A 19,253-nucleotide genomic window follows, 5' to 3' on the forward strand; every position below is an offset into this window, starting at 1 on the left:
TATCAGCCTGAATGTGGGTGGTATCAGTCTGAATGTGGGTGGTACCAGCCTGAATGTGGGTGGTATCAGCCTGAATGTGGGTGGCACCAGCAGCTAAGGGGGTGGTACCAGCCTGAATGGGGGTGTACCATTCCATGGATGAGGGTCTGGGATTGAATAAAAAGAAAAAGTGGATAAAGTAAGTTGAGCATCAGTAGCCACTCTCCGCTCCCTGACTGCAGAGCAGTGTGGCCAGCTGCTTCATGTCCCTGCTGCCACAGCTGAGAGCCACTCTGGCCACCAGGCCGTCGTCCTCAACATGATGGGCTACACCCCTTAACTGTCAGCCAAAGTAAACCCTTCTTCTCTTAAGCTTCTTCTTGTCAGCTACTCTGTTACAGCAACATGTAAAGTAACTGACATCCGTGGATACAATGAAGTGCCCCCAAAGGAAGGGTTGCAAACATTTACAGGCAAACAGTAGCGGTAAAATAATATATCAGCTGTCCTGAGCTCAACTAATCTGAAAAGAGTCCGGAGTCTTTAATATAAAATAATGCTTTCGGAAACTCCACGTAATTATGACATGACCTGCACTTTGGTATACAGATTAATGCATGTAACAAACATACATTGTATGATATTTTTAGATGGATTTTCAGAGTATTCTTTTGAAGAATAACATTGTTGACTTACTATGTGCATCTTATGATAGTGGGTATCATAACAATCTAAATGATTATTCAAAAAATATGAAAATATTTGGTTTAATCAGAGTGTATTAAAGTTCAAGCCCGTTGAGCCAGGCAAATCTCTGTGAGTTCAAGGCCAGTCTGGTCTACAGAGCGAGATCCAGGACAGGCACCAAAACTACACGGAGAAACCCTGTCTTGGAAAACCAAAAAAGATTCAAGCCCATATTAGGATGTATCTTATGATAGCAGGTATCACAATATCTAAATGATTATTAAACATATATGAAAATATTTGGTTTAATCAGAGTATAGTAAAATTCAAGCCTGTCCTGGGCATAGATAGAACCTACAATTCTAGCACTAGGAGGCTGAAGTGGGAGGGCCACAGGTTTGAGGCCAGCCTATACTACATAGAAAGTTCCAGGACAGGTTGGGCTATACAAAGAGATTTTATCTTAAAAAACAAACCCCCCAAGCCCCCCAAACCCCCCCTGAACAAACAAACAAACAAGAGGGACACCTGCAAAGAGCACTTCTCCACATCGGATAGGTTTCCGTGGTCTTGTCCTTGGCCCTTGCATCAGTGGTCGTTCTTGAGGCAACAGGAGGTAGTTTTTAGCCTCATCTACCAAGTCTCTGTAGAAAAGAAACTTTGCAGTTATTCCAAATGGCTAAATACTGTTGTAAGCTAAGTCCCTATACGGTGTCAGAAAACGCATGTTGGCAAAAGGGAACAAGCACACATGTTGGCAAAAGGGAACAAGCACGCATGGTGGCAAAAGGGAACAAGCACACATGTTGGCAAAAGGGAACAAGCACGCATGTTGGCAAAAGGGAACGAGCACGCATGTTGGCAAAAGGGAACGAGCACGCATGGTGGCAAAAGGGAACGAGCACAAGTTAAGCCAAATCTTGTTGCCCGGCAACACAAAAACTGGCACAAACATGAAACCATGACGCAAGTCACACTAGGAATTCTGAGTTGGTTAGCATTTCTACCATAACTTCATACTTGAGGCAAATTTTAACCTAAAGCTCAACAATCATAAAGCAGACAATATCTTACCCACTCCCCACCCCATAAAAAGATCTAGCTCGATCACCAGCTTGCACAGTCACTATTTTCTAATGAGTTTTATTAGGTTCTATAAGACACGGGGAGAGGACATCAGTAAGAGCAGTAGGTATCTGCTAGTACTTCAGGATGCTAATACTAAGGTACTATCTAGCAACAGATGCATGGTTTAATACAACTGGTTCACTGACAGGAACAAAAACTTTCCCAATGTTCCTTTAAGAGCACAGCCTAGAGATTATACATAGTACAATATTCTGTATATAAATCTCCTAGGTGATTCAGTGCCTGATTTATGTAAATTCTACTACACTGTTATACTTCAACTCTGCATGTGCCCTGGACTACTCTGCTTTAATTTCTCACTATTTATACTACATCGAGTAATTTGTACATGATTGGTGCTATGCATAACCCCAAAATGCATTTTTCTCCTAATTTATTTATCCTAGTAACAAAATAAACAGAAAACCAAACTAAAATGAAAAGGAAGTCAAACCAAAGATTAAGAGTTTTTTCTGGTTCCCCAAACTTGAAAGACTGATTCCATCAGTTTCTACTCCAGCCAAAGGTTCCAGACAGACCGCAGCACAGACACTTAGCAGTCAACACAGAAGCAACAGCAGCAGTGTGACAACCTTTTAACTTCTGCTAGAAACTCTCACTGTATGCACTCACATAATGAACAGCCCTGTGGGTCAGGTGCTGACCTCTCGCTCTTCACTGATGACGGACGGAGCTATAGCATAGAGTGAGCACTGTCCAGTGCTGTGGCTAGGGTATCAGGAGTCAACTTTCCAAAGTGACTAGACAAGTACTTTACTTCCCATGTCAGGGTCATTATAATCTGATTTATACTGAATTCGGGGAGGGATAGTCCTGTATTATTCCTTCATATTCCATCCTGTAAAGTTTACATATTTCCCTTCTGTTATTCATAGAATTAGGGGAACTGACTGCTACTGATCTATTCTGTTCTATTTCTACAAATGTAAAGGTTTTTTCAACCTTTATTCATGTGTATGGGATGCAAGTGTCACAGCATGGATGTGCAGGAGTCAGTCCTGTTCTTCTACCATGTGGCTTGGACTGAACACAAGTTGTCAGGCATGGTGACAAGGTACTTTACCCACTGAGCCATCTCAGCAGTACTCCCCACCCCAAACGTGCACTTTTTCAAATTTAAAAGACAAACATCTAATCTTAAATGCTGCATTTCTCATTAACGGCAAGCCCGAGATCACAGAGGAAATGCAATGGATTATATGCCCTACCTATGTACTAGAATCTGGGATAATTCCAAATTTCGTTATTGGCAAGGGGAGGCCCAATGGACAGTGTGTGAATAGTTGAGAATATTGAGTAGTTCTCACTCATATTTGGAATATGTTGGGGGTGGAGGTGGAGTTGTTAAAATGCTAAAAGGTTTCAGATGTGAAAATAAATCTTAAAATCTGCCAAACTCAGGAATCCATTTATTAAATCAAGCATGTATCTATTATAGAGATAGCTCAGTATATCAGTGAGGTCTTCATTCTTAAGACTATTTGGAAATGACTTCATTGAGCACTATCAACGGCCTCCCCAAAGCTACCTTGGGAGGGACAGGGCTTTTAACTCTGCCTATAATCTTCAAAGTAAGTCTATCCTATTCCTCAGTTAGACATTATGTGATCAATGAGAAGGTATTCACTGACAGACTCACAGCATTATTTAATTTATTTCACAGAAAAACAATAGTAGAGAATTGATTCTTCAAACTTGCATCAAAACTTAGAAATCTACTTCTTTATTGCCACTTCTATGCCAATAAGCATCACACTAAAAAACAAAACAACAGGGGCTGGAAAGACAGCTCAGCAGTAAAGAGCACTGGCTGCTCTTCCAGAAGACCTGGGTTCAATTCCCAGCACCCACATGGCAGCTCACAACTGTCTGTAACTCCAGTTCCAGGGGACCTGACACCCTCACACAGACATACATGTAGGCAAAACACCAACACACATAAAATAAAAATAAGTAAACAATTATTAAAAAACAAAACAACAAAAACTCCTAAGGGAACAGAATACTGGAAGTTCAGTCCTCTCTTCCTTTTCCCCTTGACCCTAGTCCAGAAGAAGAACTTGTTAAATACTGCCCTGGTTTTGGCATAAGAAATACAATATTTCAGAAGCAATATCAGCAAGGAGAAAAAAAGAAGTTAGGAATGCTCAGTTGTTGAATTTTCTCATCCATTCATACCTGCATTCTTCATCACTTTTAATGAGGGGATCAGAGCCTACGGTACCCACCAGGAACTTGGGACTAAGCAAAGGCAGGCGGACATGCTGCAGCACCTATGAGGTAATAAACACAGTTAAGGCTTGAGCTGTCATTACAACGCGTTAGGAGAGTAATGACTCACGCTTACTGACCGTGTGGCCAAGAGTTTGGGGATCTAATTGGACATAATAAGTAAAGAAAGTGGAAGGGATAAAGAGAGACTCTAAAATGTATTCTAACTATCAATTCAGTAATGTAGACTAGTTACAAAACTAAAAACATGTTAATAGCACTTTAAAATGCTACTTTTAGCTTTCGACAATAAGTTATAAACTCTTAGAATATACTTTCCAGGGCTGGAGAGATGGTCAGCAGTTAAAAAGTACTTGTTTTGCAGAAGACCTGGTCATAATGCCCAGCATCCACATGGAAGCTCACAACTGTCTGTAACTCCAATCCCAAGGAATCCAAAGCCCTATTCTGACCTTTATGGACACCAGGCACACACATGTTGTACACACATACATGGAGGCAAAACACTCATACATATAAAATAATGAATAAACACATCTCAAAAAATACACTTTCCCCTTATCTTCAATTTTGCTTTCTGCATTTTCAGTTATTGGTTGTTAACTTTGGTTAGACAATAATAAATGAAAAATTCCAGAGATAAAAATTTGTAAGTTAAGTTACTTTTATTATATAGTATGCTACTATAAATATCCTGTTTATAATTAGTTACTGTTAATCTTTACCAGACCTAATTTATAAATAAAACTTTATACATATATTCTGTGATAAAGTATATGTTTATATATATACTGTGAGATATATATATGTATATATACATATATATACCTACTGATATATATATTGAAAAAAACATAGTTGATATAGCGTTTGAAGGTTTTAGGTGTCCTTTAAATATCTCCTCTGAATCAGGAGGAGACTATTTATAGTCATGACAAGAATGGATCTTAAACATGTGACGGTTCAGTCCCAATTCAATCACTTACTGTTCAAAGTGTGGCAGGACTTCCAAGCTCTTGGAGCAGATAATTCTTGCTTTCCTTTATAATTTTACATAATTTCTGAATTGTGTAACAGTTCAAACAGAATGAATTACAAACAGACAGGAGGCAAAGGAGCAATAAGTTCACAACAATAAGCAGTCAAATGCTTCTAAAGGCTTACTGCCTACATTATTTAGAAACAAGGACTGTTTTTTTTTTGGTGTGTGTGTCATGACTGTCTTGTTTCTGCAAGACAAGTACGTAATTTTTGTCTAGTACAAAGCAGTTTCTCAGAGAAGCATTTCGACTCTTACCTGGGGTAACTGAGGCCGTCTTTCCTGAATACTGTATTTGACCCAGGCCATCACTGCGTTGAACACTTGTTCTTCACTCCGAACGTTGAGCTCATCACTAGATATTATATCGATGAGTTGGTTGGCCGGAAGTAACATGAATTCTTCACTTTCCATTACCTGCTCAGATTTAGGTAAGAGAAAAGGAACCCATAAGCACAATTTTTGCCTTTATCTGTTTTTTTGTTTTTGTTTTTGTTACAGGACAAAATTATATTCCACAATGGAGTCAGTATTTAAAACAAGGAGGAAAAGAAAAGTTTCAAAAGAGAATAAAGGAGAATAGAAAACACACATAAAGTTGACAAAGCTAATTGTTGTTTAGTTAGTTTAAAAGTTTTCCCTTTTAAAAAAATTAATGAATAAAATAGAAATTCATATTTAAAATAAGCTAAATAATCATACTCAATTGAAGCTTCATAATGATAGAAGGCATATAAAATGCCAGGAAAAGCTTCCAGAGGAAGAATAGCTGCTAAAAGGGTAGAAATGTCATGGACTCGGTTTACAAAAAGTATAAAGACACCATCATTCTGCAAGCATGAATATAATGAAAAGAATTAGACCAAGGGAAACTTACGAGGACCAAATCACTATGAGATAATATTCTAGTGAGAAATTACATACACACCCATGTTTACTTTCACCCAAGTCTAGAGAACTGTCAGAATGGAAATGATATGGCAATAAGGACGTTATTTTGGACAGGCCAGCCAAGAATTTTAAGCTCTTGTAAGTCTATTCATCATGATGTAATGGACAGGGTGAAATGCAGGGCAGGGGAACAGCTATTACTACCCTCTAGGTGGTTTCTCTATCACACTACATGTGATGTCTGGTGGCACGGGCAAAGTACTGTTTAAAGTTCAGACTCTGTGTTGCCTTTAATGAGCACAATGGATTGCTTTTGGGACACGGCTATCTTCTTGGTCGTCAAAAAGTTAGGATATGCCGGCGGTGGTGGCGCACGCCTTTAATCCCAGCACTCGGGAGGCAGAGGCAGGCGGATCTCTGTGAGTTCGAGGCCAGCCTGGTCTACAAAGTGAGTTCCAGGAAAGGCGCAAAACTACACAGAGAAACCCTGTCTCGAAAAACCAAAAAAAAAAAAGTTAGGATATAGCTGGGTGGTGGTGGCGGCGGCGCACGCTTTTAATCCCAGCACCCAGGAGGCAGAGCCAGGCAGATCTCTGTGAGTTTGAGGCCAGCCTGGTCTACAGAGCGAGATCCAGGACAGGCACCGAAACTGTACAGAGAAACCCTGTCTCGAAAAAACAAAACAAAATATTTATTTTACTATTTTTTTTGTGTGTGTATGAGTGTTTTGCCTGCATGTGTGTGGGTACCACATGCATGCCTGGTGCCCATGGAGGTCAGAGGGTGTCAGATTCCTGGGACTGGAATTATAGACAGTTGTGAGCTGCCATGTGGGTGCTGGGAACTGAACCCAGGTCTTCTACTAGAGCAACAAGTGCTCTGAAGTGCTGAGCCAATGCTCTAACTCTATGAAAGTCCTCTTAAAAGAAACTCTTTGCACTTCTGACCCTATGCTTCTGGTTTTCTTTTCTCCCTTTCTATTACCCAATGTCCTTTGCCAGTCGCTCCTTTGCTAAGCACCCTTCAGTTACTGGGAAGACTGCAAGGTGCTCCTTTATCTCCGCAGGGGCTCTCATTGGCTAACCACCCTTCAGTTACTGGGAAGACTGCAAGGTGCTCCTTTATCTCCGCAGGGGCTCTCAGTGGCATTATTTGACCACATTTATGGAGCTGTTTTAAAAATAAAAAAGTTTCACATATTTAGGCAGCTGAATCTTCCTTTACGACTTCTAGGTCATATCTCACTTAAAAGGGACTTGAATTAAGATTCCATCTCAGCCTAACCTCTCAAGGAATATCGATCCACAGGAAGAGTGGCCTGTTCAATATCAAACACAGAACCTCAATCCACTTCTTCAAACTCTTCGGCTCTCTAGTATATATGGTATAAATTCCTGAGAATGCTGAGTTTAAAAGTGGGTATAAAGAGTAATTTTTTTTTTTATTTTGCAATACAATTCAGTTCTACATATCAGCCACGGATTCCCTTGTTAAAGAGTAATTTTTATAGATACTGCCAAATTTCCTTTCAAGAGCCTTGTACCAATGCATACTTACACCAGCATGTACCTATGTCCCTACAGCCTCACAAGAGGGTATACGACATTTGAGGATATTTGTAACCCAAAACATGGCGCTTTGACCAGCTATGGTACGTGTGTCAATAAATGTTAGCAAGTAAGAGGCTGAGGCTGAGGCCTGGGCTGGAAAGTAAGACACTGTCTCAAAAAACAAAGCTGGAAGGAAAAAAGCACTTGGTGAATTTTAACTTGTCTCTCCGTTATTTTGAATAAACAAGCGGACTTTAAGATATTTAAGGACAGTCTGAATCTCTCTCTCTCTCTCTGCACTGTCTATTTTTTGGCTAGCTCACTGGTGTGAATTATTGGTGCTCTTGATGCATTAAGTAGCTTAGCCTTTTGATAGTGAATACAGATTGCAAATATTTCCCTCAATTTGTATTTGGCTTTTGTTTTAGTATCACAAAAAAACTGTGTATGTGATAAAATTGATAGATTTTAACTTTCAGCCTTTCTAGTCTAATCATTTAGAAATGCTTCTTCAAATTTCAAGATCATAAAGGGATTGTTTCATATCACTGTCATGTCAAATAAGTGAAAAATAGTGAGTTTAATGGAAATTCTTTTGGTACTATTTAAATTTGTCTTTTTTTAAATTATTTTTGGTTGTGAGCCTAGCCTTTAACGGCTGAGGCTAGGCTCACAACCAAAAATAATTTAAAAAAAGACAAATTTAAATAGTACCAAAAGAATTTCCATTAAACTCACTATTTTTCACTTATTTGACATGACAGTCATATGAAATTATTAATTTACCAAGTAGTTGGTGTATAACTTATCCTGTTGAGTAAACCATCTAATCGGGAGGGAAATGCTATAGGAAACCACTTCTCTGATGCACAGGTCCTCTCATGCACAGATAAACCACATATTGGCTTATTAATCAGGCCTTTATGATTATGAAACCAATGAAGTTGATTAGGGAGAAACAACTTATGCTGGTAAAATATAAAATTGGCCTTTAAAAATCACTAACAGGCTTGGAATTTATAGCAACCTATTTATTTGATATTGTGCTAGAACCAGAATACAAGGTAGGTGTTAGGAGAGCATAAATCCATATTGCTCTCTTAATTTAAAAAAGCATTTATTATTATTATAATTGTGTGTGTGTGTGTGTTTGTGTGTGTGCACTATAACACAACCATAGAGGTCAGAGGACAATGTTCTCTTCTTCTACCACAGGTTCTGGGGATAGAATTCAGGTTTACAAACTGTGGTGGTTTGAAAGAAAATGGCCCCCAAAGGGAGTGGCACTATTAGGAGGTGTGGCCTTGTTGGAGGAAGTGTGTCACTGTGAGGGAGGGTTTTGAGGTCTCTTTTGCTCAAGCTTCTCAGTGTGACTTTGAGTTGATTTCCTGTTGCCTGCAAGATGTAGCACTCTCAGCTCCAGCACCACATCTGCCTGCACACTGCCTTGCTTCCCAACATAATGATAATAGACTGAACCTTTGAACTGTTAAGCTGCCACCTCAATTAAATGTTTTACTTTATAAGAGTTGCCGTGGTCCTGGTGCCTCTTCATAGCAATAAAAAATAAAACTAAGAATCCCCTATAGCTCTTTTAACAGGTTACGAACACATTCAAATCACTTAATACAACTCGTGTGTGTGTGTGTGTTTGTGTGTGTGTGTGTGTGTGTGAATGCACATATATGTGGTGTACTTTGCCCATGCATGTTTGTGTAGAGGTCAAAGTCAGTGTTGGGTCTCTTCCTCTATCACTCTTCACATTATTATTATTATTATTATTACTATTATTGAGACAGATGGGGTTTCTCATTGAACCTGGAGCTATTTCAGGCAGACTGGCTGGTTAGCAAGCCCCAGGATCTTTCTGGTTTTGTGCCTCCAATGCTGGTTACAGATGTCTACTGACATGCCAGGCTCCTTTATTGGTTGCCAGGAGTTCAACTCAGGTCTCTGTGTTTGCATGACAAGCACTGTGCCCAGTGAGCCATCTCCCTAGCCCACAACTCACCTCTTGAAAGTTATGTTGAGTGAACTTGTCTGCAATCCTTAACAACTCACGGCAGGAGTGTGTATCAGCAAAAGCCCGAATGCCCAGGCAATTAGAAGGATCTAATTGTCTCTTTAAGAACTCACAGCAAGCTTCCTGTATTTCTGCCAGCTGGAGGAGGCAAGCAGCAGGCAGGAGGGTCTGAACATTGCCTTCTTCCACAGTTATCTGGGAGGTATATGCGAAGTCAATCAGTAGTTCCATAGCCCTCTCATCTATGTCTCGGATCACTACTTCTGTCTGGCGGCTTTCTGCCAATTCTCCTGTAAACATTGCTCGGAAGTAGGGACTGCAGGCCGACAGGATGACTCGATGGGCATATATCTTCTTAGCACCCACAACTAGCACCACATCACATAGCTCCCGGTGCTTTCTCAGAAGGTTGATCACTTCCAAGGTCTGCCGAGGGTGCTTGTCTGAGATATAGGGCATGCGAGCAGGTTGGGGAACCCCTTCTGGCAGTTTGTTGGGATCTCCAAGGGTGCAGCGGCTTGTTACATCCATTCCAGTCTCTCCTGGGCGAATGTTGGTACACCTACAGGAATGAGGGAGTGGACAGATATGGAAATATTATTAGTTCTCTTCTTGCTCTAAAGTATTCATAAGTGGTAAGAAAACTTGAAATTACTTAAAGGAAGAACTCTTTCTAAGAACTATAGAACTCACAAACTTCTTCACAGGCTATTAATCCATGTCAGACTACTTTTATTATATAATTTAATGAAAAAGATATTTTCTTCCAGAAGTATCAGACTGTCTTTGGCCATATTTCTTACATTAATAAAACTTAGGAAAAATTGATGGGGGGGAAGGGGAGAATCAGCCAAAACTAAGTATATATGAGAGTGCCCTAAGAAAATCGTTACTTTACAGGTTAATGAAAAACTAAAATTTCTGCAGCTGTTTTCTGTTTCCCTCTGCTTTGGGATCTGTGGACAGGAAAGACTGCTGAGAGGTTACTGGTGCCCCGTGTGCTGCTATACGTGGATGGACATCTCCCTATAGAATGCTGGGAATCCCGACTCCATGTCCAAGGTAGAGGATGACCTTTGTGGATAAGATGCTGCCTGAGTTTCCAGTTGTGAGCAGAATCCTGCCTGACTTTGAGTTCATTTACCCTCTTACCTCTTGTGGCACCAGGACCCCATTTCTTCCATGGGGCACTCTCATTGAAAGTTCACTCACAGAGGAACCCAGGTTTGAAGTGTCAGAGCTTATTTCCCAATACCATGTTCTGTTTGAAGAAAGTTTAGATTTAATTTTATAAGTGGTAGTGAATGATGGACGTTCATATGGGGAAACAACCAAGGACCACTGGCAAGAAAAACTCAGCATCAAATCAAGTGCTAAATTTTGGGGCCCAACCAGGATGTCACCTGAGAACATTGTTCCCATGTTGGATTATCTAACTTTTCTTCTTCAGTCCTAAGTGGAAGAATGTAGCTATACATTTGGATGATTAAGGCTGCCTTACCAACCTTGTACCAACTATCCTAGGATGACACTACCTCTTAGAAGTTGGAGAGATTCCTATGGATATCACTTTTCCGGGTCTTTTTGTTGTTGTTTTTTGAGACAGGGTTTCTCTGCATAACAGTCCTAGCTGTCCTGGAACTTGCTTTGTAAAACAGGCTGCCCTGGAACTCACAGAGATCCACCTGCCTCTGCCTCCTGAATGCTGGGATTAAAGGCCTATGCCACCATTGCCCAATCTTGTCAGTTTTTAATGTACTGGTTTTTTTTATTTTATTTTATTTTTAAGACAAGCTTTCCCTGTGTAGCCCTGGCTGTCCTGGAACTCATTGTGTAGACCAGGCTGGCCTCGAACTCAAAGAGATCATCCTGGCTCTACCTCCTAAATGCTAGGATTAAAGGCATGTGCCATCACCAGCTTGTTTTTCATGTTTTAAAATGAGTTTGCTCTTCTGTATTTGTTTACTAACTCTGTATGTTTAAAAAGGAGTTTTCTCAAACTTATAAAATTGTAACAAGTGATTTTAAAAAATAAAGACCTGAATATAAAAGATAAAAATTTAAAAGTTCATGAGAAGTATTTAAAATTAGTCTCTGGAAAAAACAAACAAACCCACCCTTCTCAATAAGACAAATCAGACCTATAAAACTGTTTAAAGAATTTAATTACATTTATTTTCTTTTAATTTCTTTACACTTATTTATTTGTTCTCTGTGTGTGTATGTGTGTGTGTGTGTGCGCACATGTATAGCATGGCATATGTGTGGAGGAAAGAGAACTTGAGGGAGGTGGTTCTCCCTTTCACCATGTGGGTTCTGGGAATCAACCGCAGTTCATCAGGCTTGGCAGCAAGTGCCTTTATGCACTGAGCCATTTTGCTGGGCCCAAATTTTAATTTTTTTTAAAAAATTAATGAATTACCTTTTTTGAGACAGAGTCTTTGTACATAGACCTGCTTGGTCTCTAACTCACAGAGAGTCACCTGTGAGTACTTTACCTCTGAGTACTGAATTTAAAGGCGAGCGTCACTTGCCTGACCCTACATTTTAATTCTTAAACTTGGTTTGATTCCAATCTTGATATTTGTTACTTTCCTAAAGTAGCTGGAACTTATTTCTCCTTTTCTTTTGGGTGCTAGTTTACTACTTCTAGTTACAGTTTAGCACATGAAAAGTCGGGAAGAAAAGCAGATAGCCACAAGCCCCCCAATAAACTTAAATTTAATACTCTATTTCTTTGACTCTGACGTTCAAGGGATGAGCTAGTATTTCAAGTGACATGTAATTCATCTTAAGAAGTCTTATCACTCAGGCATGACGATGCATGCCTGTAATCCTAGGATTTAAGAGAGGTGGAGTTAAGCCGATCAAGGACAGTCTTGGCTACATAGCAAATTCTTGTCTCGAAAACAGTCTTATTTAATCTAATAAGGTATGTGTCCAAAATATACAGTCAATTATAATAGTTCTAAAGAACTTTTTAAAAAGTCAGCACATACCTGCCCACATACACACCCCAAATCACAAAATCAAAAGCAGTTATATAAAGAATAGCATGGCGGCCTGATGCTGGGTAACTAACTGCTGAGAGCCAGACATAGTCAGAGGATTTTGCAATCTCTAATGAGAGGAAAGCTTAAAATCAAACTGTGACTAATAATGAAGAATTACATAAGTGCTAGGTTTTCACCAGTAATAAAAGCTCCGAGTAACTTCAGTATAGTATTTGCATTTCTAAAGTTATTAAATCAACATGTCTTATGAACGGGCAGTTGGTGAATAAACTATTGTAGCTTGTTCATCAAAATGAAGTATTTGCTGACACATTCACAGGCAAAAATGAACAGTGTGAAGTAATAAAATTCCTTTCCCTGCATATTTTCCCTGAATTGTTTTCTCTCCTCCTCAAGTCTAATACTAAAGTACTATCGCTATTCTGCTATAAATTTCGTATTTATCTAAACTTTTTACTATAATTAATCATTTTAATTATTTTGTTCTGTTCTAATTTATTGAAACTGGGTTTCTATATCCTAGACAGGTCTGGAACTCACTCTACAGCTCAGGTTGGCCTGGAACTCACAAAAGAGTCCAAGCTGGCCTCCTACTCCAACCTCCAAAGTATAGGGATTACAGACATGAGGCACCATACCTGGCTTCTAGTTTCTTTAACCCTAAACAGTATCAGATATGGGTTCCATCTCATGGAATGGGCCTTACATTCAATAAAAAAGTAGTTAGTTACGCCCAGAACATTGGTGCTACTATTTCAGTAGACAATATTCAACCCAAAGACCCACAACTAGACAGAGAGTAGAGACTCTGAAGCATTCGGCCCTAAACGGGACTTTTTTTTCAAACCCCTTCCCTAAAGGCTCAGGGATCTATGTGGAAGAGGAGGCAGAAAGAGTCTAAGAGCTAGAGGTGGTAGATGACTCCAAGCAGCGTCTCCAGACACAACAAGACTGATGCACATATGAACTCAGACTGTGACAGTACACACCAGACTGGCACAGGTTCAAACTAGACAAAATCCCAGTACTGAGAAAGAGAAGTGGATGGAAAGTCCCATCTCTAGCCAAGAAGCTATTTGAGATTGATACCTTCTGGGAAAGGGAAAATCAGTTTTCCTTAATGATGTGTGACTGGGTGTATCGACCACACTCTGGGGCAGGCCCCATGCCCGGGACTAGTTGGCCAACACAAAACAGACTCCATGCTTTTTTTTTTTTTTTTTTTTTTTTTTTTTGTGTGTGTGTGTGTGTGTGTGTGTGTGTGTGTGTGTGTGTGTGTATGTGTGCGTGCGCGCTTTTTGTTTTTTAATTTTTTCAGAAAGAAAGAAAACGAACATGAAGTGGGGTAGATAGGGAGGTGAGGAGGATCTGGAAGGAATCGGGGGAAGGGAAAGAATATGATTAAAATATACTGTATGAAAATTTTTTTTTTTGTTTTTTTGAGACACAGTTTCTGTGTAGCCCTGGCTGTCCTGGAACTCGCTCTGTAGACCAGGCTGACCTCAAACGTAAGAAATTTTCCTCCCTCTGCCTCCCGAGTGCTGGGATTAGAGGTGTGTGCCACCACGGCCTGGCGAAAAATTCTTAAATGAAAAATTTTCATTAAAAAAGTTCTGTTCCTAACAGAAGCAAAGTAGAAAACTTTAGATCTCAAAGATACAGAGCTTAAACTACTGCCTTAAAAAAAGTCTTTTCTAGGTTCAATGAAGACATACATTGACCAGAATTTCAGGTGAAATATTTTCAGTAAGCCATCCACTCATGGCAGGGAAAGTCAGGATTGGAGATCCAATGGTAACCTCCCTGCAACCTCAGCTATAGTTTTAAACTGACAAACATCCTCTATAATTAGGTGATCAATGCAGATTTAATATTCAACTTTAATTTCAAACCTGTCCAAGCATTCAGTCCTCCTGCTTGCATGACTTATTTGTACGCAAAGGTTTTGTTCACAAAGGAAGGGGATGAGGGGTACCCCTCCCTTTGACTGAAGTATCAAGTATTCTACCTTAGTGGCATCCATGTGGTGTGATGCATTTACTCAGTTGCACACAGAAAGAGCTGGAAACAAAGAACTGGGCTGTTCTTCCCATTTCTGATCGAAACATGTTGGAAAAGACTTTATATCATGGTGATATTTGTTATAGACTACAAAAGTATAAAGTTAACCAGATCTGGGTGAAATAAATTCTGTCACACTATTTTTTTTTTTCTCACTAGCAATGAAGAAAACCAATACAAATTTAACAACTAAGAGCTGGAATCACATTTCTTCCTGGTTTTGGTCCATTCTTCTTTCCTGTAGGCTTGTGTAAATGAGTAGTCATCAACATGGGGGATTTTTTTTCACTCTGTAGAGAACATACAGGTCGCCAGTGTCACCACTCTATGTCTGAAGTAACATTCTGCTTGTATTTCCTCCACTCAGTTACCACTAAAGCCCAGGATCCAGTTTTGTCAAGGGCTGATATACTGAGGGTGATGTACTGAGGGTGATGTACTGAGGGTGATGTACTGAGGGGTGATGTACTGAGGGCTGATGTACTGAAGGGTGATGTACTGAGGGTGATGTACTGAGGCTGATGTACTGAGGGGTGATGTACTGAGGGGTGATATACTGAGGGCTGATACACTGAGGGTGATGTACTGAGGCTGATGTACTGAGGGTGATGTACTGAGGGTGATGTACTGAGGGGTGATGTACTGAGGGGTGATATACTGAGGGCTGATACACTGAGGGTGATGTACTGAGGCTGATGTACTGAGGCTGATGTACTGAGGGCTGATGCACTGAGGGTGATGTACTGAGGGTGATGTACTGAGGCTGATGTACTGAGGGTGATGTACTGAGGGTGATGTACTGAGGGCTGATGTACTGAGGGTGATGTACTGAAGGCTGATGTACTGAGGGTGATGTACTGAGGGCTGATGTACTAAAGGCTGATGTACTGAGGGTGATGTACTGAGGGCTGATGTACTAAAGGCTGATGTACTGAGGGTGATGTACTGAGGCTGATGTACTGAGGGCTGATGTACTAAAGGGTGATGTACTAAAGGCTGATGTACTGAGGGCTGATGTACTAAAGGCTGATGTACTGAGGGTGATGTACTGAGGGTGATGTACTATGGGCTGATGTACTGAGGCTGATGTACTGAGGGTGATGTACTGAGGCTGATGTACTGAGGGTGATGTACTGAGGGTGATGTACTGAGGCTGATGTACTGAGGGTGATGTACTGAGGCTGATGTACTGAGGGCTGATGTACTGAAGGGTGATGTACTGAGGCTGATGTACTGAGGGTGATGTACTGAGGGGTGATGTACTGAGGGTGATGTACTGAGGGTGATGTACTGAGGGTGATGTACTGAGGGGTGATGTACTGAGGGGTGATGTACTAAAGGCTGATGTACTGAGGGGTGATGTACTAAAGGCTGATGTACTGAGGGCTGATGTACTAAAGGCTGATGTACTGAGCCTGATGTACTGAGGGTGATGTACTGAGGGTGATGTACTAAAGGCTGATGTACTGAGGGCTGATGTACTAAAGGCTGATGTACTGAGGGCTGATGTACTAAAGGCTGATGTACTGAGCCTGATGTACTGAGGGTGATGTACTGAGGGTGATGTACTGAGGCTGATGTACTGAGGGGTGATGTACTAAAGGCTGATGTACTGAGCCTGATGTACTGAGGGTGATGTACTGAGGGGTGATGTACTAAAGGCTGATGTACTGAGGGCTGATGTACTAAAGGCTGATGTACTGAGGGCTGATGTACTAAAGGCTGATGTACTGAGGCTGATGTACTGAGGGTGATGTACTGAGGGTGATGTACTGAGGGCTGATGTACTGAGGGCTGATGTACTAAAGGTTGATGTACTATGGGCTGATGTACTGAGGGTGATGTACTGAGGGTGATGTACTGAGGGTGATGTACTAAAGGCTGATGTACTGAGGGGTGATGTACTAAAGGCTGATGTACTGAGGACTGATGTACTAAAGGCTGATGTACTGAGGGGTGATGTACTAAAGGCTGATGTACTGAGGGGTGATGTACTAAAGGCTGATGTACTGAGGACTGATGTACTAAAGGCTGATGTACTGAGGGGTGATGTACTAAAGGCTGATGTACTGAGGGGTGATGTACTAAAGGCTGATGTACTGAGGGCTGATGTACTGAGGGCTGATGTACTGAGGGTGATGTACTGAAGGCTGATGTACTGAGGGTGATGTACTGAGGGCTGATGTACTGAGGGCTGATGTACTAAAGGCTGATGTACTGAGGGTGATGTACTAAAGGCTGATGTACTGAGGGCTGATGTACTGAGGGCTGATGTACTGAGGGTGATGTACTGAAGGCTGATGTACTGAGGGCTGATGTACTAAAGGCTGATGTACTGAGGGTGATGTACTGAGGGTGATGTACTGAGGGCTAATGTACTAAAGGCTGATGTACTGAGGGTGATGTACTGAGGGCTAATGTACTAAAGGGTGATGTACTGAGGGTGATGTAGTGAGGACTGATGTACTAAAGGCTGATGTACTGAGGGTGATGTACTGAGGGCTAATGTACTAAAGGCTGATGTACTGAGGGTGATGTACTGAGGGCTAATGTACTAAAGGGTGATGTACTGAGGGTGATGTAGTGAGGACTGATGTACTAAAGGCTGATGTACTGAGGGGTGATGTACTGAAGGGTGATGTACTGAAGGGTGATGTACTGAGGGGTGATGTACTGAGGGGTGATGTACTGAGACTGATGTACTGAGGGCTGATGTACTGAAGGGTGATGTACTGAGGGCTGATGTACTGAGGACTGATGTACTGAGGGTGATGTACTGAGGGCTGATGTACTGAGGGCTGATGTACTGAGGTAGTTCTTAGGCTCCATATCTTTGAGATCTAAGGTTTTCTACTTCACTTCTGTTAAACAGAGTCCTGTCTTTGGGAATCCTCAAAGAGACCAGAGACTACATCCAGCAAGCGGTGGGAGCAGATGCAGAGTCCCACAGCCAAACACTAGGCAGAGCTCAGAGAGTCCTGTGGAGAAGGGGAAGAAAGATCAGAGGAACCAGAGGGGTCAGGGCCACAAGAGAACACATTCCACAGAGTCAACTGATGGGGAATCATGGAGGCTCGAAGAGATGAGGGAGCCTGTAGGGGTCTGACCTAGGTCTCTGCATGTATGTTATGGATGAGCAGCTTGGTGTTCTCGTGGGAGTCCTAACAGTGGGAGCAGGGGCTATCACTGACTCTTTTGCCTACTTGTGTGATCCATTTTCTGTACTGGGTTGCCTTGCCCAGCCTTGATGTGATGGTAGTACCTGGTCTTTTTGTGGTTTTTTATGCCATGTTTGGTTGATGTTCTTGGAGGCCTGCTCTTTTCTGATGGGAGACGGGGTGGGAAGGTAGGGTCTGGAGGAAAGGAGAGGTTTGGGGGTGCTACTGGGGGGAGGGGGAGGAGGGGAAACTGAAGTTGGGATGTAATGTATGAGAGAAGAATAAAAAAGAATTCTGCTCACACCATTGCGGCTAGCTCTCCCTCTGGCACACCACCAGGGCCAGCTCTCCAGCACTGCCCAGGTAAGGGGTGGAGCCAGCTCTCCCGCTCTCTGATGTCCTTGGGGCAGCTCTCCTGCCCTCATGCCCACACCACCAGGCCACCAGGGTGAGCTCTACTATGTGCCCAGGCGAAGTGCAGGGCCTGCTCACCTGAGTGCTGCAGCCAGTGAGGGGTGAGGCCGGCTTACCCGCTCTCAGGCCTTCAGGGCTAGCTCTCCTACACTGCCGAGGTGAGGGACAGGGCCAGCTCTCCTGAGCTCACACCCTTGGAGCCAGCTCACCTGTGCCACCTGCTACTGTATGGCTGAAGAGGGGCGGAGCCAGCTTTCTGAGCCGCACACTCTTCTGGCCAGCTCTCCTGAGTGCTGCAGTGGTGGGGGTGGGGCCAGCTAAGCTCCGCACTCGCACTCAGACATCAACATGGCTTCAGGCGGCAGCCCAGACCATGGACATCCACTTGGCCTTTGGCAGTAACATGGACATCAACACAGACCACGGCTGCAGTAGGACCTCAGACCCAGACCTAACCCTAAGTGGCAGCTGGAGCCCAGACATCCCCATAGCCTCAGGTGGCAGCCCAGGCCACGGACAACCATATGGTCTTTGGTGGCAACCCAAGCCACAGTCATCAACACAGACCTTGGCCGCAGAAGGGCCACAGACCCAGACATGGCCCTTGGTAGCAGCACAGGCCTGGATATCACCATGGCCCCAGGTGGCAGGACAGGCCCCTCACTGCCTGTTCCTCACGGCCATCACATCTCCAGTTCCCCCATCATCACATCTCCAGTCTCTCCACAGTGCATGAACGGCTCTGCTTCTTTCTCTCCCATCTCTCCACCACGCACTCTATCTCTCCCATCTCTCCACCACGCACTCTATCATCTCTCCCATCTCTCCACCACGCACTCTATCATCTTCCCATCTCTCCACCACGCACTCTATCATCTTTCCCATCTCTCCACCACACACTCTATCTCTCTCATCTCTCCACCACGTACTCTATCATCTCTCCCATCTCTCCACCACGCACTCTATCATCTCTCCCATCTCTCCACCACGCACTCTATCATCTTTCCCATCTCTCCACCACGCACTCTATCATCTTTCCCATCTCTCCACCACGCA

The 19,253-nt window shown here is 42.3% G+C and overlaps 1 protein-coding gene across 1 annotated transcript in view; it reads right to left on the reverse strand.

Annotated features, from left to right (window-relative positions):
* Klhl20 (kelch like family member 20) overlaps window positions 1–19,253 on the reverse strand; it is a 49,148-nt gene that overhangs the window by 14,112 nt on the left and 15,783 nt on the right. Inside the window, exons 3-6 of the mRNA XM_052737368.1 lie at window positions 9,539–10,112; window positions 5,345–5,503; window positions 3,994–4,088; window positions 1,195–1,310 (exon numbers count right to left, since the gene is read on the reverse strand). Coding sequence (XP_052593328.1) covers window positions 1,195–1,310; window positions 3,994–4,088; window positions 5,345–5,503; window positions 9,539–10,112 — 944 coding nt within the window. The remainder of the gene's footprint in view (window positions 1–1,194; window positions 1,311–3,993; window positions 4,089–5,344; window positions 5,504–9,538; window positions 10,113–19,253) is intronic.

This window comes from Peromyscus californicus, unplaced genomic scaffold, assembly GCF_007827085.1.
Source record: "Peromyscus californicus insignis strain IS unplaced genomic scaffold, ASM782708v3 Scaffold_14__1_contigs__length_90479793_seg_2, whole genome shotgun sequence".
In the NCBI taxonomy this organism is placed as follows: Eukaryota; Metazoa; Chordata; class Mammalia; order Rodentia; family Cricetidae; genus Peromyscus; species Peromyscus californicus.